Source organism: Peromyscus californicus, unplaced genomic scaffold, assembly GCF_007827085.1.
Source record: "Peromyscus californicus insignis strain IS unplaced genomic scaffold, ASM782708v3 Scaffold_22__1_contigs__length_63687245, whole genome shotgun sequence".
In the NCBI taxonomy this organism is placed as follows: Eukaryota; Metazoa; Chordata; class Mammalia; order Rodentia; family Cricetidae; genus Peromyscus; species Peromyscus californicus.
This window is the reverse complement of record NW_026294525.1, coordinates 14,812,545-14,839,391: the sequence shown is the minus strand read 5'-3', so window position 1 is coordinate 14,839,391 and position 26,847 is coordinate 14,812,545. Positions and strand designations below refer to the sequence as shown.

At 41.2% G+C, this 26,847-nt stretch overlaps 1 protein-coding gene across 2 annotated transcripts in view; it reads left to right on the top strand.

The window, feature by feature from the left end:
* Positions 1–26,847, top strand: part of Esr1 (estrogen receptor 1) — a 259,201-nt gene that overhangs the window by 184,199 nt on the left and 48,155 nt on the right. For both annotated transcript variants that reach the window (XM_052750952.1, XM_052750953.1), the window contains exon 6: positions 13,281–13,419. In XM_052750952.1, coding sequence (XP_052606912.1) covers positions 13,281–13,419 — 139 coding nt within the window. The remainder of the gene's footprint in view (positions 1–13,280; positions 13,420–26,847) is intronic.

The window sequence follows — 26,847 nt, the reverse complement described above, 5'->3', positions numbered from 1 at the left end:
TTTGAGGAACAAAAGATATACACTAGCTGTGAAATTCATGTAGTTAAACTGAACTGATAACAGCTAAGGGAAATGCTACATGAAATCCCTATTCTAGTTAAAATAAAAATAATTTACCTCTTTGCATTATAATTATTTTACATATGCCACAGTTCATAATTGGAAACATCAAAATCTTGGAGTTTGTTTATAGTATATCTCCAATTTTTTGTTCCAAATAGAAATTCTATAATTGCTATTCTAGACTAGATGTGATTTATTTCCATATGCCATTTTTATGACTTTTCTGTTGATGTGTAAACATGATCAAATATTGGCAGAGTGAATAAGTTGTAATCACAATATGTCACACACACACACACACACACACACACACATGACAGGGGAAGAGGAGATCGACAGAGAGAGAGAGAGAGAGAGAGAGAGAGAGAGAGAGAGAGAGAGAGAGAGAGAGAGAGACAGAGACAGAGACAGACAGAGAATATAGATGATTAAACAGCAAACATGGGACATGTCCAGAGCAGAAGAGACTGTTGGAAAACTATTTTTGAAGTATGGTCCAAATGCACTTCAGAGGTTAAGTCTAATAATTTCTCAAAGGAATGTTACAGGGAGTGTGATGCTGGAATAGAATTCTGGATTGGCGTCCCAAGCCCAGCAGTAGTTAAACAAATTTGAACCTATTTTGCCCTAGGTACAGTAGCCTATGATCATAGGTCTAAGGACTTGTCATCAGAATATCTACCATTGGCATTTAATTTATATCTTACATATGCATTTACATGAAAGGTCCAGAAAGGGTATCTAGATAGCTGTTGAATTTTCTCTTTCTGTATAAGATAAAATTAGGAATAAGTGGAACTGCCACAAACAGTACCATACCTACTTATTTTAGATGTACCATAAACCTATCATCTCTAAATACGTGGGTGTACAAATGACTCAGATTGAATGATACAGATTTCTGCCTTGTTCTGAAGGAACCGGTAATGATGTCACAAAGGCCTTCAGTATGTGATATAAAAGAATACATGATACCATGTTTTGACAACAGAGCCCAAATTTGGAAGTTTAGGGGCTGAGGGGATGGCTCCTTTGGCAAAAATGCTTGCTGAGCAAGCATGAAGAACTGACATTAGAGATCCAGCATTCAGTAAAAAGCTGGGGATGATGATGCATACTGTTATTATTATTATTATTATTATTATTACCGTTATCATTGTGTGTATGTGCACAACAAATATATGTGAGTGCCCACATGCCACAGTGCATTATGGAAATCAGAAAACAACTTTATAGGGTCAGTGAGATGGCTCATCAGGTATGGGTACTTGCCACACAAACCTGAGTTTGGGTTCCTGGAACCCACCTGAAGTAGAAAGGAGAAAATTGACCTGGATTCCTGTTTTTCTCAAATTAATTGGCTGTTATGCTAAATGTGATGCTGTGGGCTGTTCTGTATGCTGTGAAAAATGTGTTGCTAGGATTGATTAATAAATAAAATGCTAATTGGCCAGTAGCCAGTGTAGCTAGAGTTTTCCTGCCTGGCCCACAGTCAGGACAAATCTCTGACACCCGCCAGTCCCACAGCCATTCAGACCCAACCAAATAAACACAGAGACTTATATTGGTTACAAACTATATGGCCGTGGCAGGCTTCTTGCTAACTGTTCTTACAGCTTAAATTAATCCATTTCTATTAATCTATACCTTGCCACATGGCTCGTGGCTTACCGGCATCTTCACATGTGGCTTGTCATCATGGCGGCTGGCAGTGTCTCTCTGACTCAGCCTTCCACTTCCCAGCTCTATTCTCCTCCTTGTCCCGCCTATACTTCCTGCCTGGCCACGGGCCAATCAGTGATTTATTTATTGACCAATCAGCAACACATTTGACATACAGACCATCCCACAGCAAGCCAGGCAGGAAGTATAGGCAGGACAAGGAGAGAAGAGAATTCTGGGAAGTGGGAGGCTGAGGCAGAGAGACCCTGCCAGTCACTGTGATGAGAAGCAGATGTTAAGATACCGGTAAGCCATGAGCCACATGGCAACTGATAGATCAATAGAAATGGGTTAATTTAAGATATAAGAACAGATAGCAAGAAGCCTGCTATGGCCATACAGTTTATAAGTAATGTAAGTCTCTGTGTGTTTACTTGGGTCTGAGTGGCTGTAGGAGCCGGGTGGACACAGGAATACTCCAGCTATAATGTGATGTAGTTTTTGTTTTGTTTCTGTTGGTAGGTATTGAAGGCAGGGCCTTATTCAGGCTAAGCAAGCCCTCTCCCTTTAAGCTACATCCCCAGCCTTGTGACATGGTTTTAGAATACCAACTTGGGATGGCACTTCCTGCTCTGGCACTGGGTTTGCTTGCCATTTGCCTGCAGAGCATCACTTGATCTCTCTAGGTGAGCAGTCCCTGGGCAAGTCTTTTTCTGTCTGTCCCAAGGCAAGTGAAGAGTACCAAACAGTGTGGAAGAATGTTAGGCTCCATAGAAACCGTCTCCTCCTTCAGTGTTCTGGGGACATCTAACATAATGAAATGTTTTGGGTTCCATAAAACCTGAAATATGCTCTCTTTTCTCATTTTTTTTCTACATACATATTTTAGGCAAAATATAATCCACATGCCTTTGTTCCCTTTGCTTTAAAATCTTGAGAAGTGTTGTTTCGTAAGAGCTGTTTGATGTCTGGGAAGTCTTTTATTGTAGCTAGAGTTTTCCTGCCTGGCCCACAGTCAGGATAAATCTCTGCCACCCGCCAGTCCCACAACCGCTCAAACCCGACCAAATAAACACAGAGACTTATATTGGTTACAAACTGTATGGCCGTGGCAGGCTTCTTGCTAACTGTTCTTATAGCTTAAATTAATCCATTTCCATTAATCTATACCTTGCCACATGGCTTGTGGCTTACCGGTACTTCACATCTTCCTTGTCCTGATGGCGGCTGGCAGTGTCTCTCCCTCCAGCTTCCTGTTCTCTCAATTTTCCTCTCTGTTAGTCCCGCCTATACTTCCTGCCTGGCCACTGCCAATCAGTGATTTATTCATTGAACAATCAGCAACATATTTGACATACAGACCATCCCACAGCATTTTATCTTTTTTATTACATTATTTTTTATGTGTATGCACACATAAAAATTAAAGGAGACAGAAAACAAACTATGACATCATGAAGCAGAGCCAATGTGAATGCTCAATTGGAATTAGAGATTCTACATCTAGTGTATTTTAAAACATTTCTCTTCGGGTTTGCAGGCTGTCAGATGGGGTATCGAGAAAATAGTCACTCTAGTATCCTGGGACATCTGCTAATCCCTTGTTTTGTAGTAACCTGACTGGTAGATCAGTCCCTCTGCATTATACAGATGGGAAGAGCTTTAAGCATCTTAACCCTGAGTGTGTCTACATTTTACAGATAGGAAATGATTTCAGAGAGCTCAAGAATAAGCAGAATAGGGATCCAGGTCTCCTTGAATTTTCAGTTCACAGTCTTTTCATAATTTATGTCCTTCTCTTTCTGCTGGGGCTGGGTGGATAGTACCTGGGGGTGTTGTCTCCAGATAGTCAAAAAATCACATGTTGGGAAGATACTTACAAAAAGTATAGTCATTATGTTAAAGGATGAGGGTTAGTATAGCCACAAGAGTGAAAGCCTTGTAGGAGGAAGGCAGAGAACACAGCAGTGGTGGTGTGGGGAACTCTGGCATTTTGAGTCACAAACTTTTAAATAAGTGATTATTTATTCTATTGTTTATTTGCATGTTTCATTTATTTTATTTTTAATGGTGGTAGGTATTTGATAAAAGTTTTGTGTGGCCTTGACTTAAATGATAAAATTAATTTCTTCCTGTTAATTTATCTTTAAAGATTTATTTCATATATTTAGTTATGTGTATATGTGTCTGTCTGGGTGTGGATATGTGCATGTGAATGTAATGCCCACAGAATTCCAGAAAGAACATTGGATCCCCTGAATTTGTTTTACAGGGTGCTGCCCTCTTTGGATGCTGGGAACTGAACTCTGGTCCTCTGCAAGAGCAGCAAGCATTTAGTCACTGAGTTATCTCTTCAGTCCCCAAACTCATTTCTTACAAAATAAATTCTCAATACTTATACTATTGCTTATACATTTTACAGTGTTAGGGAATGGAATTCACCACTCTAATGGGCTACCATGGTAATATGCATAAGAGAATATTTTTGAAGTGAAGGAAGAGTATATTCAACTGCACCATGGGGCCAGTGGACTATGGTATGGCATTAACTCACTGTTTTCTGGATTAAAATATTAAATGTAGATTGTGAAGACTACTTGTTATGTGATCTCAGGGTCTTCGGATGGGCTCTGTTCTATAGCATTCTCCCAGAAAGTCCAGTCCTATCCACCAAGTCCTTCTTACCTGAGGAAAAAATATGAATTATTCATTTCTTCTTCCATCAAGAAGTATTGCAAGACAGGAAATGCAGCAGGCAGTTTCATAGCTGACATTTTAGAGAACATCATGGTCGTATCACTGAGAACATGATTAATTCATTTGAAGGTCAGGAAGCTAGTAGATTTGCTGAGGGACTCAAACACCTGGCTTCTAGTTTTGTAGACAGCTCCTCTCTGAGGAAATGCTACTCTTTCATTTATACATGGTGTGTGTTGTATCTGTGAAGGTTGTGCTTTGTGTGGCTGGTGAGTTTTTCTCTTCGCTGTGACAGGATGCCTGACCGAAATTACTTACAGAGAAAGAGAATTACTTAAGTTCACGGTTGAGGAAACATTACTCCATTGTGGCAGGGGAGGCTTGGTGACTGGAGAGACTAGAACTTAGAACTTAGCACGTGGCAGGGGCACCTCTCTGCACACTTGTTATATCTTGGTTCATGGGGTAGCAAAGAGCTAGAGATGGAACCAGAAGTGGACATCACATTCCAAACCTACTTCTGCTAAGTAGTTTCCATGTCCCAAAGCCTCCATGGCTTCACAAAACAGTGCCACCATCTGGGGACCGGGTGTTCCAATACATAACCCTGTGGGAGACAGTTTATATCCAAATGATAAAGTTTTTTTTTAAGATTTATTTTTTCGAGGTGACAGTGGAGCACACCTTTAGTCCCAGCACTAGGGAGGCAGAGCCAGGTGGATCTCTGTGAGTTCGAGGCCAGCCTGGTCTATAGTGTGAGATTCAGGACAGGCATCAAAACAACATGGAGAAACCCTGTCTCAAAAAACCAAAAAAAAAAAAAAAAAAGATTTATTTTTATATGTGTATGTTTGCATGTCTGTCTCTCTTTCTGTGAGTATGTGCACACCTGTGCACATGTATGTAGATGCCTGAGGAGGTCAGAAGAGGGTGCTGGAGCTGCAACTGCATGCAGTTATGAGATGCTTCCTGTAGGTGTTGAGTATCTAATTATGGTCCCCCGCAAGAGCCGTAAGTGCTTTTAATCACGAAGTCATCTCTCCATCCCCTCAAACGATTACATTTGAGACTGGGCCACACGGGCTGATGCAGGTCACTCGAGGCAGGCCGTGAGGGCTCTAGATTGGCCCCAATTCCAGTGGGAGCTCTCTGCTTCCTGATCTACCATGCTGTGAAGAGAGACACATCTGCACGCTCCCGCCGCCACACACTCTATGGTGCCGTCTGCATCGTGATAGAGTATAACTTCAGAAAGCGGAAGACAACATAAACCTTCCTCATGGCCCGGGAATGAGAAAGGTGGATGGTATCCACCTCCCAAAGGGCTTCAGTTTTTCTTTAAGTCTCTATAGTTTGTATGTCATGAAGTGGAGAAATCTGATCCCTTAGTTTTCCTGAAGAGCCACTTCAATTTTCATTCATTCCAGGACAGCATAGAGCCTTATACATATGCAGATTAGTCGTTTTACCTAAGGTTCTTTGTACAGTTTGACATCATTTCTAAGAACCCGGCCATAGTCAGTAAGGGAAGGCAAGGCCTGAAGCATTTCTTTTTGTGCCAAAGCAAGTGTAAGTAATTTGTATAGCAGTGTATGGCAGACCACAGTGGAGCAGAAGACTCCAGATCTTGCAAAGCTCCAGGTGAGGTCTTAGACACACCTCGAATATTTTTAACACACGAGTGTGTATGCTTTAATGTGCTTGTATGTGTGTATATGGACCTGTGGAGTCCGGTGGACATCCTCAGATGCCATCCTCAGGAGCACCATCTACCTTCTTTGAGACAATATCTCATTGGCCTGGAGCTAGACTAGCTGGCCAGGGATTCTCAGGGGTCCTACTGTCTTTTCCCCCTCAGTGCAGGGGGTACAAGTGCCTTCCACCACAGCTCCGTATTTCTGTAAGTTCTGTTCCTTATGCTTGCAAGGCGAGCACTGACTGACTGAAGCATCCTTCCATCTTACTGTGCACTTCTTTCACAGTCAAAAGTAAGGGAGCAAGGGAAAAGTGCCTTGCAGGGGAAACAGTTACTGTTTAGTGGAAGACAGGAGCAGGGGTGTCTTTACTTGGTGTGGGTTAGTCAGGTTCCTGCCAGAGTGACAAAATCTACTTCAAATGCACAAGGACTTCTTTTGGCTCAGGGTTTCATGGTTTCCTTGCTTGGCTGGCTCTTGCTTTGGATCTGAGATGAGATGGAATATCAGGGTGTAGGGATATTGTGTTACCCAATATATCGTGCACTCTAATAAACTTATCTGGGGTCAGAGAACAGAACAGCCACAAGATATAGAAGTCAGAAAATGGTGGCACACACACCTTTAATCCTAGCCTTCTGGAGGCAGAGATCCATGCGGATCTCTGTGAGTTCAAAGCCACACTGGAAACAGCCGGGCATGGTGACACACACACCTTTAATCCCAGGAAGTGATAGAAAGGTATATAAGGCATGAGGACCAGGAACTAGAATCTTGTTAAGCTTTTGGTTTTTAGCAGCAGTTCAGCTGAGATCCATTCAATGAAGACACAGAGGCTTCCAGTTTGAGGAAACAGGATCAGCTGAGGAATTGGCGAGGTGAGGTTAGCTGTGGCTGGTTCTGTTTCTCTGATCTTCCAGCATTCACCCCAATACCTGGCTTCAGGTTTGATTGCATTAATAAGAACTTTTAAGATTCATGCTGCATCAGGGTATTGGGAGATTGTAGTGGGGGAGTGTGTTCACCTTGTGGTGGCCAGAAAGGAGGGAGGGGGAACAGAGGGTTGGGCCTGGGGATAGAATTTAGTTCCCAAAGGCACGCCTTCAGAATCTGTTCCTGCCAGGCAGTGGTGGTGCACACCTTTAACCCCAGCACTCGAGAGGCAGAGCCAGGCAAATCTCTATGAGTTTGAGGCAAGCCTAGTCTACAGAGCAAGATCCAGGACAGATACCAAAACAACACAGAGAAACCCTGTCTTGAAAAAACAAAAACAAACAGAATCTACTCCCTTCAAACAGGTCTTACCTCTTGTGTTTCTACCCATTCCCAATAGTCCATTAGCTTACAGACCTACCAACATTCAATCTATTCATGCAGACAGAGTTCACGATTCAATTACTTCCCCCAAGTCCGTTTCTGGCAGCTAATTCTTTGGCACATGGCCTTTAAAGGACATTTTAGGTTCCAACAATAATAACTGGTCTAGAAAGAATTATCTGATTTTATACATGGATGGCATCTTCCTAAGAAAGAGGCCACCATCAAAACCATTAGCTATAACAGTGCTTGTTCAGGGGTGGGGATAGATGTCTTGAGGCATCCCTGTTTGTTTTCAGTATATCACATCTTTGGTGACTTTATTACTAGGCCTGTGAATATCGACCTATGTTCCCTAGACTCAGGGAAAGGCCAGTGTTGTCGTTAATCTTTGTTTTTATTTTATAAAATAAAAATTTTGAGTATTGTTTCAGCCTTATTTCAATAATCTATGCTTAAATACTTTTATTCTTATGTGTGAATATGTGAGTATGTTATATGTACCTATGTGTATGTGTATTCCCATGTGAGTGGGCACATTTATGTGCAGGTGAGCATGAACACATGTGCACATGTATGTGTAGGCTGGAGATTGACATAGGATGTCGTCTTGATAGCTCCTTGTGTGTGTGTGTTTGTGTGTGTGTGTATGTATGTGTGTATGTGTGTGTGTGCACGTGCACACACGTAGGGTATATTGGGTCTCTCACACGGACTTGGAGATTGTCAATTCAACTAGTCTAGCTACCAGTTTACCCACGAGATCCCTGTCCCTGTCCCATTCCTGCCCCATCCTCCCATGTGCCGGAATCATTGGCAGGCTGTCACACCCACCTGGCCTTTATGTGGGTACTGGAGATACGAACTCTGGTATTCATGCTTTCGTGGCAAATGCTTTACCACTGAGCAGTCTCCAGCCCCATCATTACTAATGCTGTGGATTCTCAGGAGAAGATTATGGATTAACTTCCGCTGTTACTGTGTGGACCTCTGTCTTGGCTGTCTTCACTCGTACCTACAGAGCTATAAAACCCATCCTCCTATTGATGATGTTTTGAAGCCTTCAGAAGACAGAGGTTTACTTTTCAAATGTCTCTTAGCAGATCTACTTGACACAGTTTTTGTGTTCTTAAGGAAAATGGGGCAAGGAATTGAAACATGATGTCTATAAAACATTGGCCATATAATACATACATACATACACATATATTATATATTATTATATATTATATATATATATAATATGTGTGTATATATATAATCATTGTCTATGAGCTAAAAATACTCCTGGCTATTTGTCTCACATCATAAATGTATTTAGTTCCTGTGTGGATCAAATAATATGAGACCAGTATGTTGGAAGGAAGGAGAGGCTCCATGGAATGACTTCTCTTGACAACACACACATTCTTTGAGGAGGTTAACTGACAGTCTCTTTGGCAAGATCCTCCAAACTCTCTCTGAGGAACTTACAGATAGCATTGTGCAACAGGTATAATAATCCTTGTCTGCAGGCTGTGTGCACAGCTGGAAACCATAATTAAACAGAATTAAAGATGTCTACATTTCACAGAAAGCCCCAGCAATCCTACTGGCCTCTGACTCAAAGTATTACTAACAGACATATTCATAATCACCCTATTTAAATGGTACATATAGTTATGGGGAACTTCTCTAACTCCCCAAAAGTCACTGTAACTGCCAAGCCTACGTAGAAATACCATTTTGAAATCAAAGTTGAAGAATATGATCCTGTTTAAAGGCATTTGGTTTTCCACAGTTGTTTGGTTGCGCAACCCAGTGTAGTTCTGAACATGTGTGGGAGCACGTTCAGCTGCAACCTATATGAGTTTTGGAATAATTAATCCTAAGTTTAATCATGACTGACAATCACACACATTGACTATGTTTTTGTGCATGCACTAAAAAAGTCAATATCCCAAGAAGTAAGAATCAAACAAACAAACAAAGAAGGAAGGGAGGAAAGAGAGAGAGAGAGAGAGAGAGAGAGAGAATTGCTTTTGAGTGTTAACATTTCTGAGGGTAAATTTAATTTGCAGGGGAGCTCATGTTAGCTTTAAGAAACTTAATCAAAACAGTTCAAGAGATGGATTCAGGAATTAGAACTTCTCTGAGGACTCTCACCTCATGTTCTGCTGCCTGGGTTTGTTTTATAGGATAAGGGAGCAAGAAAGAGAAGCGAGTAATGTGACATGATCTTGCTTCTCCCAAGCTAGGCTGCTCCACATTGACCCAGTACTCTCTAGAGAGCTGCACCTGCCAGAGGTCCCTGCTCCCTTTCCTCCAAGCAGACCTCAGACCAAATCCTGCAGCCCAACCACTAAGACTTTTCTTAAGAGTAGATGCACCCTTCCTTGTTTTGGTAGCCACTAGTCCTGAGTCACATGAATGGAATCTGCTCTTGCCAATGGAAAGACATCTACTCTGATAAAGACTACACTGTTACGGACTTTGGAATGGCTCAGTGTGGCAGTGAATGGTGTGATGGATTAGAGATTTTTAAAAACAGGATCAGATAAAAATCACATGGCTTGTGTCTCTAGGAGATGAGCAACCTAGCAGGACTTAGACATGTGGGTATAATTAACCCAAATATACGGTACCAAGAAGATCGGATGGTAAATTTGGAAAGATACTTTACAGTAGGGAAATACAAATATAAACAGCCCCCATGTGTGATGCCCGTGTACCTCCACTGGCGTCTTTCAAATGAAAATGACCGGGCTAGCGAGGCAGCTCAGCATGCACAGGTGCTTACGGCTAAGCTTGTCGAGTTGGGTCGGATCCCCAGAGCCCACGCGGTAGAAGAGACCTGACAAACTGTCCTTTGACCCCCGTACGTGTGCTGCGGCACTCCCGTGCTGGCGTCAGCGTGCGTTTGTGTGTCAAGATAAGTAAGTGGGAGAGAATCATTAGTTTGAAACGGCATAGTGAGTGGTTGGCGAAGACAGCAGCTGGGGCTCCAGAGACTGCTGGTGGGTGTACAAAGTGACACACCCCTTTCGACAGGCATTGCTAGCTCCGCGCAACCACGGTGCTCTTAGCCATTTGTTCAAGGACAGCGAAAGCACCCATCCATCCAGAGACTTGTTCAAAACCTGCCTGTGACAGATTTAGGAGTTATAGCCAAAAAAGGGCAACAATCCAAATGTCCAGTGTAAGTATTACCTGTATGTATTTGCAGGGTATGTCTATGTGATGGAATAGCATTCTACGCACACAAAAGAACAGCCATTTTCCCCTTTTTTATTAAGAAATTTTTAAATTCATTTTGCATACCAATCAAAGATTCCCCTCTTCCCTCCTCCCACCCCTCCAGCCTCCCCCTCCCAACCCACCCCCATTCCCTCCTACAAGAAGGTAAGGCTTCCCATGGGGAGGTACCTTTAGTAGAGGCAGGTAGAACAGCCATTCTTATATCAACATGGCACAGATGAGTCTTAATTAAGAAGTCAGAAAGGGGGTAAGAGACTATTAGGAACGGGCCCTGTGTGTCAATAGCAGGAATAGAAAGGAGATGAAGATGTTGCGCGACTTCTCAGGTCTTGATGATGTTTGAGAATGAAGTGACAGTAATGAATGAAGTGACCCCGAGGTCTGTGTGTGGCTGAAGTCTCTATGTGAATTGTCATCAAGTAAGTCAGGATTATGTGAAATATGGCACTTCATGAAATGCATATGAAGTCACAAGCTAATGGTTTGGTGCTGAGGTTTGGGCAACTCTCAAGAATGCCCAAGAAAAATGTCTGCCTGATAAGTCATATACTGACAGTTCACGTCTTAGTTAATGTCTCAGTTAGGGTTTTTATTGCTGTGAGCATCATGATCAAAAGCATCTTGGGAAGAAACTCTTTATTTCATCTTGTACTTCCGGGTGACAGTCCATCACTGAGGACCTCAAGCAGGACAGGAACCAGGAGGCAGGAACTGAAGCAGAGGACATGAACAAGATGAGTGTGACTAACTGACTTGTTTCTCATGGCTTGCTCAGTCTGCTTTCTTAGAGCACCCAGGACCACCAGCCCAGGGATGGCACCACACACAGTGAACTGGGTCCTCCCCCATCAATCATCACTCACGACAATGGCGCACAGGCTTGCTCACAGGATGATCTAGTTGGGGGCATTTTCTCAATTAAGATCTCCTCTTCCCAGATATGTCCAAGATAGTGTCAAGTTGACAAAAGCACACCAGCACCATTAAATAAGAATAGATCCTAACAGAGGACAGCGACATCAATGGAACACAAAGAAGACAGCATCAATAATGAAGGATGTCCACAGCCGTTCTCCGGGATCAGTGAGAACAAGCAGTTGAAGAGGAGGCAGAGAAGGAAAAAGAGAGTGAAGGGATGCCTGCTTGTAAAGAGCAGGACACTGAGTTAGGAAGACTCCCTGAATACTGCTTACTTCCTAATCCTGTCACTCTAGCATCTCTGTGGTTGGACTTATCGAGTCACCTGATTCAAACTTCCGCAGCAAAGCTCAGAAAAGGTCGTGTCACTGGTAGTCAAAAGCACCAGCCCTGAAGGTTTCTGTTCCGAGTTTTTGTGGGATCCCTGACAGTAGGGGTGGAATGTCTTTGACTCTTTGCCTGCCCTTGGGACCCTTCTCCTTCTACTGGGTTGCCTCATCCAGTCATGATGGGAGGGTTTGTGGCTGGTATTATTGCATTTTGCTGTCCCACATTCAGTTGGTATCCCTGGTAGGCCTGCTCTTTTCTGAAGGGAGGCAGGGGAATTGATCTGGGGGAGAGGGGAGGTGAGGGGCACTGTGAAAAGTGGAAGGAGGGGAAGCTGTGATCAGCATGTATTGTATGAGAGAAGAATGAAAAAAAGAGACACATAAACTCTCAGAGCATCCATGAAATAGGAACGTCAGCTCATAGCTGTTCAGGTTGCTGTGTGAATAAAGATGAAAAGAGCTGGCTATAGAAAGCACTTAGTGTCACTTACAACCCACAGTGAGGCACTTAGAAACTTGTCTCTCCCCCTCCATTGTGTCCTTCCCACTTGTTTTTCCAAATTTGTCTCATCTTCTTCCTCCTCTTCATGATGCTTAGGCATCTACTGTCATTAGCAGTTAGAAGAAAAAAAAAACTTTATAATCTCCTAATCAGCCACTGGAAAACAAGAGCACACATCAATGGTTTCTCCAAGGAGTAATTGTAACATTACTTTTAGTCATCTGATTCATTCTCCAAGTGATTTATTTGCGTGTGTTGTTTCATTAGTCTTTGTTTTACATTTTATGAAAAAAAGATTATGGCTCAGTAATAAAATGAAGAAATAACTGATGACTATGGTCCTATCTGTGTCCCAATTTCTGCTTAGTTAAATAATTTAAGTTTATAGCACTTAAGTGTTTTCATTAAATACAAATGAGTAACAATAGCTATGTAAAGTTATTTGATATGCCCAAGTAGAATATATTTACTAAGTACAAATTTTATAGACAGTTAAGTGGGTTGTATAAGTGCATGTATTTTTGCAGATATGACATTAAAACATTAAAAAAGATCCCTTAAAGTCAGTGGGAACTCATTAACAGAGCTAGATTTTTACAAAATACTTTTCCCATGAAGTATAACTCAGTTTGTCTCACCTTCCTTTTCCTTGTATTGTGTAGGCATCTACCCTGTTGTCTTTCACAGTTAAAAAAACTTAAAGCTCCTATTCAGCCATTAGCAATAAAGGCACACATCAGTGGTTTTTCTTTATTCTATTTACCAAAAAGCAGCCCTCTAGTCCAAATTCCAAGTCACATTGATGTCACCAGTGATGAATATGTTCCCTGGACACTAAGTGGGGCTTTCCTTGTATTGCAGGCTTTGGAGACTTAAATCTCCACGATCAGGTCCACCTCCTGGAGTGTGCCTGGCTGGAGATCCTGATGATTGGCCTCATCTGGCGCTCCATGGAACACCCAGGAAAACTTCTGTTCGCGCCTAACTTGCTCCTGGACAGGTGAGTGTCCCAGCTGTGGCCTGGAGAAGCAGATCTGTTATAACCACTGGTTCGTTTCCAAAGCTCCATGATTCCACACTCCATGGAACTTCAAAGAGTCGTATAGCTAAAGTTTACTTAACAAATGCATATCTCTAGGGGAGGCACAGTGGACATGTTCATGGAAAGCTAAGGCTAGCTGTTTGCTTGCCATTGTCTCAGAATAACTCTAGTGTCTCCCATACAAACACGTAACTACAAACTAGAAGGTTCCAATTCTACCTTTATCTTCTGTTACGTTAAAAAAAATTTTTACATAATATTTTGGTGCCTTTACACCCAAACCACAATGACCTTTCCATTTCTTTCTCTAATTTTTCCATCATTAAAGTGAGGAAATTTGGCCTGACTTTAAGAGTTCTGAAGGGCACTAGCAGTTCTAGGAATTAATTTCAGCTTTCAGCTACCCGGTTTAACATATTACACTGGGTTGCCTTGGACTGTGGTCCTGGATGCTTTTCTTTTTTGATCATTTCTTAGAGTAATAGGATGTAGATATTATTATTTAAAGCACCCACCACCAATGGAGTCCTTGCCTGGCACCAGCTGCTATGCTAAGTGATTTATTTCCCAATTGCCTCATGTAATCACCACAGCACCCTGAGGAGGCAGGAACCTTCTCCTCCTCATTTTACCCGAGAAGCCACAGTCTCTACACCTCTCAAGACTCCTGGAACAAAGCTATCACAAAACTTAAGTGAGAGAGAACTGTGCAAGTCCTTGATTTCTGCTTTATTATATATTAATTTAATCTTTGGGAAACCTTGATGATTTTTCCCTAGAAAGGGGTTCTACTGCCCATAGAGTGTTTTGCCCAAACATGGAGAGAGGCCACTCGTCTTGTTCCCTAGAACTACATCTATACTGTATTCTGTCAGACTGTAGAGGATGTCTTTGTAACGGTAGATCAGCTGCCACTTCTATCCTTCTCTACCCTCCCCTGTCTCTCTTCTTAATTTTTTTTCCTTTTTCTTGCCTTCTCATTTTTCCCACTTTTTTTTTTTGACATCAAGACTGGCATGGGCCCTCAGTGTTTAGGCTTCCAGATGTTCATAAGCTTGGCGAATGCCTTGCTTATCCTTAGCCCTCTTCTTAGGTTCTTAATGTGCTTGCTGAGAATAGTCATAAAACATTGCATTTTGAATATGAAAGGCCTCTCACTTTGCTTCGCCTCCAAAACCTCATAGTGCCCATGAAGTGATACTCCCTGGTACTGCAACAAATCCTTCTCTCTCACTTAATTTCTTTCCTTTCCATGTATTCTGTTGTGATTAATTCCCCCACTGTATCTCACAGAAATATGAATAACTGTAAGTTTTCATCTTTATTTCCACCTTAAAAAAATCCAGAGTTGGAGTTTTAAATCCTTCTAGATAGGTGTTCTCAGCCTCTTCTTCCTTAGCATCCAGGGCCATTCTTTCTTGGGGTTGGAACCTGTTTTATGTATTGTAGGATTTTGGTAACACTCCTGGAAGTTGTCTCCTAGACCCTGGTAACAACCCATCCCATGTATGACAAGATGTTATATGTTCAGACACTTTCAGATGTTTCCTGTCTGTGACAGGGAGTGGGTGGAGGCCAAATTTTTGTTGAAAACTCAACTTCACTAGACAGTCCTATGTCATTGTCCTGCACACCGTGGAGACCCATCCCCAACACCGGATGCATCTTCTTTCTTATTTATTCTGGTTCTTTGCTTTTCTCTTCTATCTTGGTGACATCACCATGTAGACAAATAATAGCTCCCGCCTCTTCCCTTACCAAGTTGTCCAGCCACCTGTCAAGTTTTTCTCTGAACAGCTTCTGTATGCAGACCTTCCGTCTGTCTCCAGACCACAGCTGATGGCTTCCTCGTGGTCTCATCTTCAATATGTTTGCTTCCCTGTGTCTCGCTTCTTGTTTCCACTCCCTCTCCTTCAGTCTCCCATGCTCAGTGCCACCAGAGGTGATGCCCTGAATGTACCACTGCAGTCTCGGTGCCTGCCGACTAAGTCACCGTCGACACTCAAGTTCTCTCAAAAGTACTACATAGACTTCTTGCATGTGTGAGTCAGGAACATCTTTAATAAGCTTCATGAACACAGGTATTGCAAGCACAGTCAGATAATATAAATGAAGAAGGCCAGTGAATGAGAGTCCAAGAAGGAATGCTGGGGATTAGGTGACTTTGTCCAGGTTCAAGATATCTGGCTGCTGAAGCTGAACTGCAACTTGGCAACAAAATGTCAAATTCAAGTTGATTTGGCAACAAAATGTCAAATTCAAGTTCTAAACAATTGGCTTTGGTACTTTGATTTGCCTGTTGTGACAGAGTCTCACCATGTCACATAAGCTGTTAGTGAACTCATGATCCTCCTGCCTCAGCCTTCCAGTGGTTGGGGATTAGAAGTGTGCCCAGCTTCATAGATTTCTTCCACTGCTCTGAAAAGCTCTTCTTGTTAGAAACATTAAGGCTCATCATCTCAGATACCAATTTTCCATAAAACTTTCCTTAAAATTTCTCTTCTTGGTCAGAAAGCAGGTTTTCTTTTGCCTGGGTCCTTAGTGGCCAGTTTCTACTCCCTCTGGAGTCTCATCCTGCTAGATGGCAGTATGTCGTTTTATCTACCAGCTCATAAACTTCTTGTGGTCCAGAACCAAAGCTTGTCCACCTTAGCATTACCACTAACATATAATGTCTTCTGTGGTACTCAACAAATACTTTTTAATGGCCCTGGCCGTGGTCATCCCAATGACGTGTGCCTCATTGAAAAGGACCCACAGACTGATAAATATTTCAGCTGTCATTGTCATCAAACTCACGTATAATTTATTCCTTTGTAGACTTTGCAGAAATTAGTATCCATCTGTTTTGGAAGAGTTTTAATTTTTTAATGCATAGTTGCATTTAGCTTGTGATTATATTACCTCTTAAGTGACTTCTAAATTCCAAAGGAGATAAGCAACAGATCTTATTTTTCCTAGAACCTACCCATTATTTAAGATTTTAGTACAATCACAAATACTTAGAAAATGTGGGCCTGATAGTACATTCCTGTAATTGTAGCTCTGTGGGGGATGAGACAGGAGAATATACAGTTTGAGGCCAGTCTGTGCTATACAGCATGTTACTGTCTGAAACAAACAAACAAAAACCTCTACCTTAGGTACCATGCGAACATAATTAGAAAATGACAAACTCATTTTCTACTTTGGATAGGTATTAGTAATGACTAAAGTACTTAACCAAAGATGTATATTTAAGTCTGTAATAAAAGGTAAAATATGATCTAGAACATAAAATATTCTATATCCTCTAATCATTGACATGCTGTCCAATCTTATTCAATTTCAGCATTATTTAATTCCCTTCTTAGTGTTTGCAGATGATGGCCTCTGGTGACTCTGACAGATGCACCATAGGGAAGAGGATTGTGAACAGAAACCCCTTAGAAACTGTATAGCCTGGAAGATGCTCTGAGGGTTGGCCAGCAATGTGCTTATAAATTTCACTCTCCAGGCTTCCTACCTCTATGAGAGAGATAGTGCTCTGATTAGGATCAACTACCTTTGTCCTTCCCAGCATAATGTGCAATATACAATAAACATTTTAATAACAAAATACAGATACCTATAAGTTTCAAAGCACCGTAGTTGGTTAAGAGCTGGGATATAGGAACTGAGATTAGCATCTTCATTGTGGTTGTGTGTTCGGCTTTGGGATGCTACTTCTGAAAGGTGAGCCACCTCCAAAAGGACATTTTCAACTGAATAGAAATGGAAAAAGAAGACAGCCTCACATCCTATATATCCTTGTGACCTGTGGGTTACCATGGCTGTCAACAAGAGATGGAGTGTACTACTATTGGTTGTGTCCATGTTTTGTTTTCTCAGGTTTTCCCTGCTAATCCAAGCATTTGTGCCTTACAAGGCCATCACGAGAAGAGAACATGCCCACCCTTTCCTTGAGTCACTGAATTATTTGTATTGGCAAGTAGGAATTGGTGATTTTGAGACTAAAACCAATAAGCTGCCATGCCACGTTCGGGAGCAGAGAGCATGATTCCTAGCCTGTGTTCATTTAAAAGAGAATCATAGCCTTATTTACTCCCTGATGACAACCCATGATATCTTGATTCTGCTGGGTTATGACTTTCCTGGTAGCCACCAGCTTGTCAGCCAACTTTGTCCTTGCCAGGCTCCATCTGCCCACCATGTCTGGTCCTTTCTCAGATCCTGCAGCAACGAGGTCCATATAATCTGTGCCATTCAATCTTCTTGTGAAAGACCAAGAAAGGAAGGTTATTACATGGAATAAATTTTAAAAAGCTAGTAATTTCCCTTCGGCTGGTGTGTGTGTGTGTGTGTGTGTGTGTGTGTGTGTGTGTGTGTGTGTGTTTTATAAGAGGAAAGTTAAATAAGAATGCCTGTGAAAGTAATCAGGAAATGGAGAGAGCTCATTTTCCATTCTAGCACCTAATCCATTGGTGTGTTTTGGCGCTAGAAAGCACAAAATATGCCTTCTGAGTCTAGTAGGAATGAGTCTCTTCATTTAGTCCCATATGTGTTCTCACACTAGACAAATACAGGCTGAACACAGTAACAACCGTGTTCTTCATGCATCACTCTTGGTGGGGGTCTCTTGGCTTTTGTAGGAGCCAAGTTCGATGTCTCTGGAAGGCAGAGTCCATGTGAGAGGACACAATGCTAATGACCTGTTCCGAAGACTTTCCATTTTCCAAGGGGCTGTTTTGCTGGAGCCATCCCTGCTCACAAATTCTGAGAAATATTTGTGGATTTCTCCGGAAGCCAAAGCTCTCTCTTTTGATTCCCATTCACTCTCAGAGGGGAAAAAAAATGATTCATGCATCTGAGAAGCAGGGACTAATTCGACAAGCAGAATTCTACCAAGCCTCTGGCCAGAGAGTTGTTGATCTAGCTCTTTCCATCGTTCCCACATCAGGAGGCTCTGCCTGCAGGAAATCGTATTGAACAACAAAAAGTTCTTTTGCTTGTAGGCATGGAACAGGAATAAGTTCCCTTCCCTTAAGGGAAAAACAGGTTGCTCCACTGGACAGAACAGTCTGCTTTTTCTAAGAAAGAGTGGAGTGTTTTCTCATAATAAATTCATTTCAAATGAAAAAAATCTCATTTACTAGAAACAAAAGCATGCTCATTTTAGATTTTAAAATATATTTCAGAAAAATTGCAAATAAGAAATGTGCAAAAAATCCCTTTGCAATGCTTCCAGCAATGGCTTTATTGACTTCTCACTCCCTTTCCCATGTAAGACATCATTAAATTCTTCGTAGATTTTTTTTTTTTACTGGAAATAATTAAAAATATGTTGTTCTGAAATAAGTTAATGAATTCAGAATGGGAATCTTTCCACATGTATTTTTAGGGCATAAGGAGAAGGGCCTCCCTTTCTGTTGCCTGCTCAGAATTGCCTCCTGAGAAGGGTGTGCTATTGGCCATGAGGCTCTCACCAGACACTGGGAAGCAGGAGAGCAGGCTGTGGGGGAGGGGTGTAGAGAATGCAACACCTATGAGCAAATCTGGCCTTCAGTAGGAGATAGCTCCAATTATCCGGTAGATTTGTTCTAGGCTCTCACTCACTCTCCAGAGTATTGACAAAGGCCCGAAACCCTCAGCTTTGCCTGGCTCTGCCCCATTTGTCCCCGAGTTGACCATTACACAACATATAAATGTATTAATGGATGAATAATCATCATCTGTTAATTTAGCAATAGATTTGGAAAAGAAATTCTGTTCATCAGTCTTTTTTCCTTTCCATTTTATGGAACTAGATGGATGGGAAAGGAGAGAGAAAGAAGGTAACATTTATTCAACTTCTTTAATGGGCATGGTCTTCCCTGGCTTATCTTTGATGCTGTATTTCATTGAGTGCATAAGAATCTAGGTATGAACGCATTTTACTAGTCTATACTCTCACTCTGGAGCTGTTGATTAATTGTGCTTTTGTGACTTTAACCACTTACCAGGTGGATTAATTGATTATTTCCCAAAGTGTTTTCTTTCATGCCTGGACAAACCATAGAGCTATAAAGTGTAAAACTGGCACCAAAAAAGGGTGAAATTAGCGTTACGAAGATGGCTTCACCAGCACAATGCTTACTACATGAACATGAGGACTTAGATCTTATCCCAACCCCCGCCCCCATAAGAACTGGGTGTGGCAGAGTGTGCCTCTAATTCTAACACTAGGAGATGGAGACAGGCGACACTCAGACTCAATGTTTAGCTAACCTAGCCAAGTCTGTGAAGTCCAGGTTCAGGCAGAGACTGTTTCAAAAATATAAGGTAGGGAGCAATTGAGGAAGATACTCAGCATTGACCTTTGATCCCCCCACATGCATGCATCTGCGCGTGCGCGCGCAGCGCGCGCGCGCGCACACACACACACACACACACACACACACACACACACACACACTGATCTAAGTTTGGAGTCACTAAAGAGACAAATCTTCAGGCATGCCTGTAAGAGTTATTTCAGGGTAATTGAGGTAGGAAGACTCACCCTGAATGTGACTGGCACCATTCCCTCTGATGGGGTCCTGGACAAGATAAAAAAGAGAAAGCTGTCTCAGCATCAGCACTCTTATTTTGCGGCTCCCTCACATCAGTGCTGTTACCTCTGATGGGAGAGTAATCAATTTATCTATTGGACTAAAAACGGCTGAGCTATATACATTTAGTAGGACTACACCTAAAATGGTGTAGGACTACATCTCAATAAAGATTTAAAACATATATATAATAATATTTCAGAAAAATTATATTTGATTACCCATTAATCATGGAAGTGTAAGCAAAGACTCCATTGGAAACAGTTAAAACAACAACAACAACAACAAAAAATCAGACCAAGGTTTCCTCTTAAAAACAAAAGCAATCAAGCAATACTGTGTTATAGATGTGTTAAACCATGGGTGTTTAAGTCCTTAAGGGAGTTAAGCCCTTAAGCAGTAAGGATCCACTCAATATATATAATTGTTCCTGGGAAAGGCAGAATCTCAACCAAAGACTTAATCCTGTGTAGGAGGTTAATTTGGCTTTCCTTGAATTTTTATACACTGCTTTGTTTTTAGTTGCCATGTATTTTGAACAATTAAACATCTGCTAAATTGAAATAACATTTTCACTGTCTAATTTTAACATATGCTAATATTGTTTAAATCAGAACTACCAACACAAGGGTGATTGAGTAATTTCACCATCATATGATTTTATTACAGCAATTTATCCAGGTTGACATAGCAAAGAACACTTTTATCCCCCTACATAACATTAGGGTTGACCCAGGACCTATGGCATGCTAGGCACATACTCTGCCACTAAGGCATCTCTTAGTCAGGTCATTTCTTTTCATGAGTGCTGTGTAAGCACAACTGTAAGGGGAGGTGGCTAATTTAAAGTCTATGCTATTTAGAATTCAGTTCAATAGTTATTTACTGAATATAAAAGAGTAGCGTGATGGTTAATATTGACTTTGAACTTGACAGCAACTATAATCTGTAAAGAGACAAGTCTGTAGGCATTGCCCGTGCGGGATTATCTAGATTAGGTTAATTGAGATATACACCTAAATGCAAATGGCACCATTCCCCAGGATGGGGTACGGGACTAGGTTGCTGCTTTCTGCCTTAGGATGCAATGCATTCCGTTGCCTCAGGCTTTTGCCACCAGACTTCCCCAAACTGCAAGCCAGTTTGTTGCAGCAAACAGACAAGTAACTAGTAGACAAAGCCATAGGGGTTTGTGAGATCCTGGAAGGTACAGAAAAGGAGATAGAGTTGGGGACAGACATTTACTATCTAGTAGTGGGGCAATTCTAGTGTGCAAATGAGTGACTCAAAATATTTGGATTCCCCAATCTCAGAGTGTTCATGCCAACTTGATTTCTTTTATCACGTTTGCATGGCCATGGAGTCTGAGTGAAAAGCAACCCATTCTTCAACTGCATTGATATGCTGATTCCTTCTTGATGTTTAGCATGGAATGGGTATGCTCATTTTACAATCATCTTGCCTAGAAGTATACTGTAACACACACACACACACACACACACACACACACACACACACACACACACACACCCTTGCATATATATACACACAACTCTAAAGGTAAGAGTTCTATGCGCATTCTTTTGGGGTTGATGGGAAGGAACCAGAGAATGTTGATGACTTTATTAAGGTAAGAGAGTGTAGTTTACATAGCTCTGTAATATCACATTTGGCAGAGTATTAATATTAATCCATTACTTTTCTGATAGTCGCCTTCAATTTTATGAGTAGATAGGTATTTGGCTGAGGATAAAGAGCCTATTCCCATTGGTTGTGAAAAGCTGAAATGGTTTATTCTTGATGTCATGGTCTTCTTAAGTTTCAGTCTTGACCTTGATGTTACTTACTGTCTTCTCTCTGTGGGTACCCGTGACGCCATGGAAAAGGATCAAGTGTTTGTGATGACGCTTCTAAAGAGTTGTATTGAGTCAGTCTATATTCTACTTGGCTGTTTTATTCTCTCCATTAGAAAAGAGATATTAAACTCAAACTTTCAATGTCTTCTTTAATTTTACTCCACAAGAATGAAACAGTTTGGTGCATACCTTTAATCCCAGCACTTGGGAGGCAGAGGCAGGAGGATCTCAATGAGTTTGAGGCCAGCCTGGTCTACAGAGTTCCAGGACGGCCAGGGCTACACAGAGAAACCCTGTCTTGAAAAAACAAAACACAAACAAACAGACAAACAAAAGCCCAAAACAGAACAAAAAAGAATGAACCAGTTTCTCAACCTGCATGCACATGTTCACCACTAGCATAGAATCTAAGATCTGCCCATTGGAGAGATAATGCAGGAATTATGGTAAGGAAAGATTACTAACTGTATTGTTAATGTGCCCATACTTCCTAGATACTAAGTATCCATCTGGAACCTGGATAAACAAAGTGCTGTCAATGCCCACAGTTTGTCAAGACAAGCTTAACTACTGTCATAATGAGCCTATGTGTAGCAAAGGCTGGGCGAAGTCTTGGTTCAGCGTGGGTGTGGTAGATCATGCAGGAAGGACAACTTCCAGGTTCACAGCAGCTCAATTTGTAATAACCAGAACCTGGAAACAACCTAGATGCCCTTGAACTGAAGAATGGATAAAGAAAATGTGGTATGTTTACACAATGGAGTATTGCTCAGCTGTTAAAAGGTGACATCAGGAAATTTGAAGACAAATGAGTGGAACTGGAAAAAATCATCCTGATTACAATTTTAAAATATTGATATTTTCCTTTTTTTGCTATTGTCGATTGAATTATTGAATTTATTTTTTGATTTTTATTATAAAACTTTAGAAGCTGTTCATTTCCTATTATGAACAGTAGTGAATGAAGGTGGCTTGTCACTCAGCATCTTTTGATCACACTTCAGTTGCAGGTACTGGCATTATCTGTGCTAAACTTCATAATGTTAAGTACATCAAAGCTCCTACAGTGTGGTTGTCAAGACAGGGGATATGAGTTTACTTTCTGTTGATACCTGTGAGGGATCATAAGCTAATTACAGTATGCATGACTATTCTTTTCTCATCTTATGTTTTTAAAAGTATTTATTTTTATTTTATTTGTGTGTGCATATGTGTGTGTGTGTGTATGCACACCCGTGTGCATTCATGTGTGTCTATGGCAGTGTGTGTGTATAAGTTCCTATACATGCCAGAAAGGATATCAGATCCCTAAAGCTAGAGTTACAGGTGATTGTGAGCCACCTTGTGTGAGTGCTGGGAACAGAACTTGGGTCCTCTGGAAGAGCAGTACCTGCTCTTACCTCTGAGCCATCTTTCCAGCCTCTTCCATGTCTTCTTCCAGAGCACTTTGAAACCAAAAGACCACTGTTCCTTGTCTCCTCTGTATTTTCCTTTTAAATCCTTTTCCTCTCTGTTTTCACTCTTTCTCTTCCTTTGCTTCCCATCACCAATGATGTCCACAGACTCATTCACTGTTACATCTTGTGTATCGTAGTCCATGGGCTGGGTCTTTCTCCTCCGTTATAATCCCAAGAACTCGAGTCATGCACAGTTCTTACAAACAGCAAGCAAAGACTGCAGCTTGGAATGAACAGAAGCATGGCATTATCTGACGTTGGGTGGAGTCAGAACCACCATATAGGCTGTCCAAAGGGACTTAATATTTGAAAATTTATTCTTTGCCAATATCAGTCATATGTAATATATCATATATAATAATATAATGTATAAATATATAAAATACATATTGATCATATCCACTCTCTGTTACTCTCTCTTCTCTGCCCTCAACCACTTATGCTTCCAAAGCAAGTGCCCCCTTCCCAAATGGGCATTTTAATGACAGAATGAATTCTACTTTGGGGAACAATAGGTGGTTCCTATGCATGTTTGTGGTTTCAGCTCACTCAGAATAAGACACTTCAGGTTGTGTGTTACACTGTTCTGCTTTTATAGCTTGTTAGTCATGAAGAGAGAAAGCCTATGAGACTATTTTCCATTTTTCAACAATTGTACCCCATAAATTCCAAAATTCCATTTAAAAACATGAAGGATTAGACAGATTATATATTCTGTTCAAAACAGTCTTAGGTAAGAACTTCCTTATTTTTCTGATATTTGCCCTTATTAAAAATATGTAGACAGTGTTCTAATTCATCATCATGTCAGAATCAAATCTATTTCTGCTAACTTAAAAAAAATTATATATTCTTAGCAGTTGTTTGGGAATAAGTTTACTAGGGAAATTATAAGAACTGTACCAAGGAAATTATAAACCTTTCTTGGCAGACAGTTCATGAAGCTTTGAAAAGAAAGTCGTAGAATGTCTATGATGAGGAATATTCACTACTGAAAATGTGTTAATTCATCACAAATGGACCTATAAATGTGTGTGCTTACAAACCTAATCCTATGGTCATTTAACTTTCATATGGGAAGGTCAAGGACCACTCAATGTACCCCAAAAGGTTAGGCAATGGGTTAAGAGCACTCTAATATAGAAAAGTCACAAAGTTGTGTCATAATTCAGACAATGTGGTTTGATATGGAATTAAGTACAGTGGCTAGTAAAGGAGAGAAGAGAGCACAGGACCTGGGCTGTGTCACAGGAAGCACTGAGATGCTCAGGGAAAGGAAAAACATCAAGTCCTCTCTTAGGAGACGGTCTCTCTGCACAGAACAAAGAAGTCTGATTCCACGCCCCCCCATATGTGGGCATTTAATACTAGATGAAGGATGTCAAAGCCACAGGTGAAAATGTATAGAAAAAATATGTATCTCAAGGTTGAGAATTATGTCTTACACAATATACAAAAGGTTTGAACCACCAAGAAATGCCAATAGAGTAAATCTCTTTAACAACTTTCTTAAAGAAAATGAAAAGAGAAACAGGCTGCTGAGGAAAAGGCATTCAGTTTTATTATTCTCTCTAAAACTTTTATTACCAAAATTCTTTTGTGTGAGTCAAATATCACAGTAAAGTGTAGGAAGGAAAGAGAGATCAACCCCCAGCCTTCCTAAGGACATTCTCCATCTATCCATCCACAGCCAAGCCAGGAACCTGCATTACTTCTAAGTTCTCTGAAATGCGAAATGGAAATACTTGTGGAGGGCCCTCACAGATGCATTTGGAGAGTGTACGCCCAGGAAAATGGAATTGAAATGTTTTAGTAAGAGTCGAGGGCCCAATCCTTGAAGCAGATGTCTGTAGAGTTTCCTATAGCATGTAATTACAACACAATACGACTCAAAAGCGTTTCAATAAAGTGTGGGCGGAAGAGAAGGACACTGCCTCAAGAGTTTCATTAGCTGTCTGCAGACTGGAGCGCTCCACATTGGGAGGAGCCCTGTTTCCCTTGCTTCAGACTCCGTTTTAAGCCCCGACTGGGGTCTGGGTGGTCCGAGAGCAGCCAGGGTTCTTAGGAAGGACTAGGAGCTGGGGAAGAAGTGACAACATTTTCTGAAAAGCTGAGGGTGGGCTCAAGCCTTGTTCGCTCATGGTTTCCAGGACAATTCATTTTAGTGCCAATCATGGAGCACGTGGGAGGATTCTTTGCCTTTGTTTCTCAAAGAAGCTTCGGGTAAATTAGAACAATGTCATTGACTCACTTCCATAGTGTCCTAAAAGGTGATGATATGATCTCTGTGTGTTCTGTGGCTTGAAGTTGAGGCTTTGGAAATATTTCATAAAGGGGCAGTGGGGGCAGGGTGCTCGACATAATAATGATGAAGAGTAAACACAGTTATCCAGAGGAGACATCTGTACAATCCTGTGTTTCTTTCTTGAAAGTTCCACTCCATATGACTGCTACAACATCCTTCAGTGGGGTAGAAGGAGCTTGTTTGGCTATTGAAGCCATGTGGGCGATGGGGAGCCTTACCTTGATAAGGTTAGTAGATTTCTCTTGGTTTTGTTTCACATTCTGCTCAGCATACTTAAGCTCCTTCTCCTACACTGTATGGTTTTAAAAATATCTTACTAACAAACTATACAAATGATCCCCAAATTATAGTCCTTCTCTTACAATTAGCAGTGGGCCAGAGAGTAAGTGACAGATAAAAGCCCACCCTAAACCAGCTGCTCATACTATCCGCTCTAAGGTTTGGGTGTCACTGTGGAAGAGCAGACACGAAGCATGTTAGAGCCAGAAGACAGGGTGGAGAGATGTGAAATGTCATCCCCTATATGCAACACAACAATATTCTAATCATTGGCTTACACTAAATGTGGCATTGGGGGCACGTAAGACCAGCCCTATCAACAACCAGGCAAGGAAGAGAAGGGGTTCCGGGCCCTATCCTTTACCTCTGAGCTATTGGCTATTGATAGATTTGGGAGTGGGGGAAACATTGTCATTAGTTGAGTACATTGAGTACCCACCACTGTGTCGCTGAGCTCAAGAGGTTCCAGCACATAGGTCCAAAGCCACAGTCACACAGATGTCTTTGGTTTATCTTGATGTGTCCCAAAATAAAACAAGTGGACATGAAAGTGAGAGAGAGATTTGTGGAGGAAAGAAGGTTGACAGAGATGGTAGAGATGGGGCAATGAAGGGTGTGATGATCACCATGTGTAGTACATGGATGTGAAACTGTCAGAAAATAGGGATAATGAAATTAAACTTGGAAATAGAGTTTAAATGATAATTATAGGATATAATTTATATAAATAGAATTTAAATAAAAATTATAAAAATATTTAGAATTAAACTTAAAAACATTTAAGAATTTCATAGAATATCCAGAATTCTTCTGGAAAAGGTAGGTTTTAATTTGTGACAGTTTGACAAAAGACACTGTGATTGTGGCTTAAACTGTACTTCCTACCTTACCAAGTCTTTTATAGGTCCATTATTTTAAAT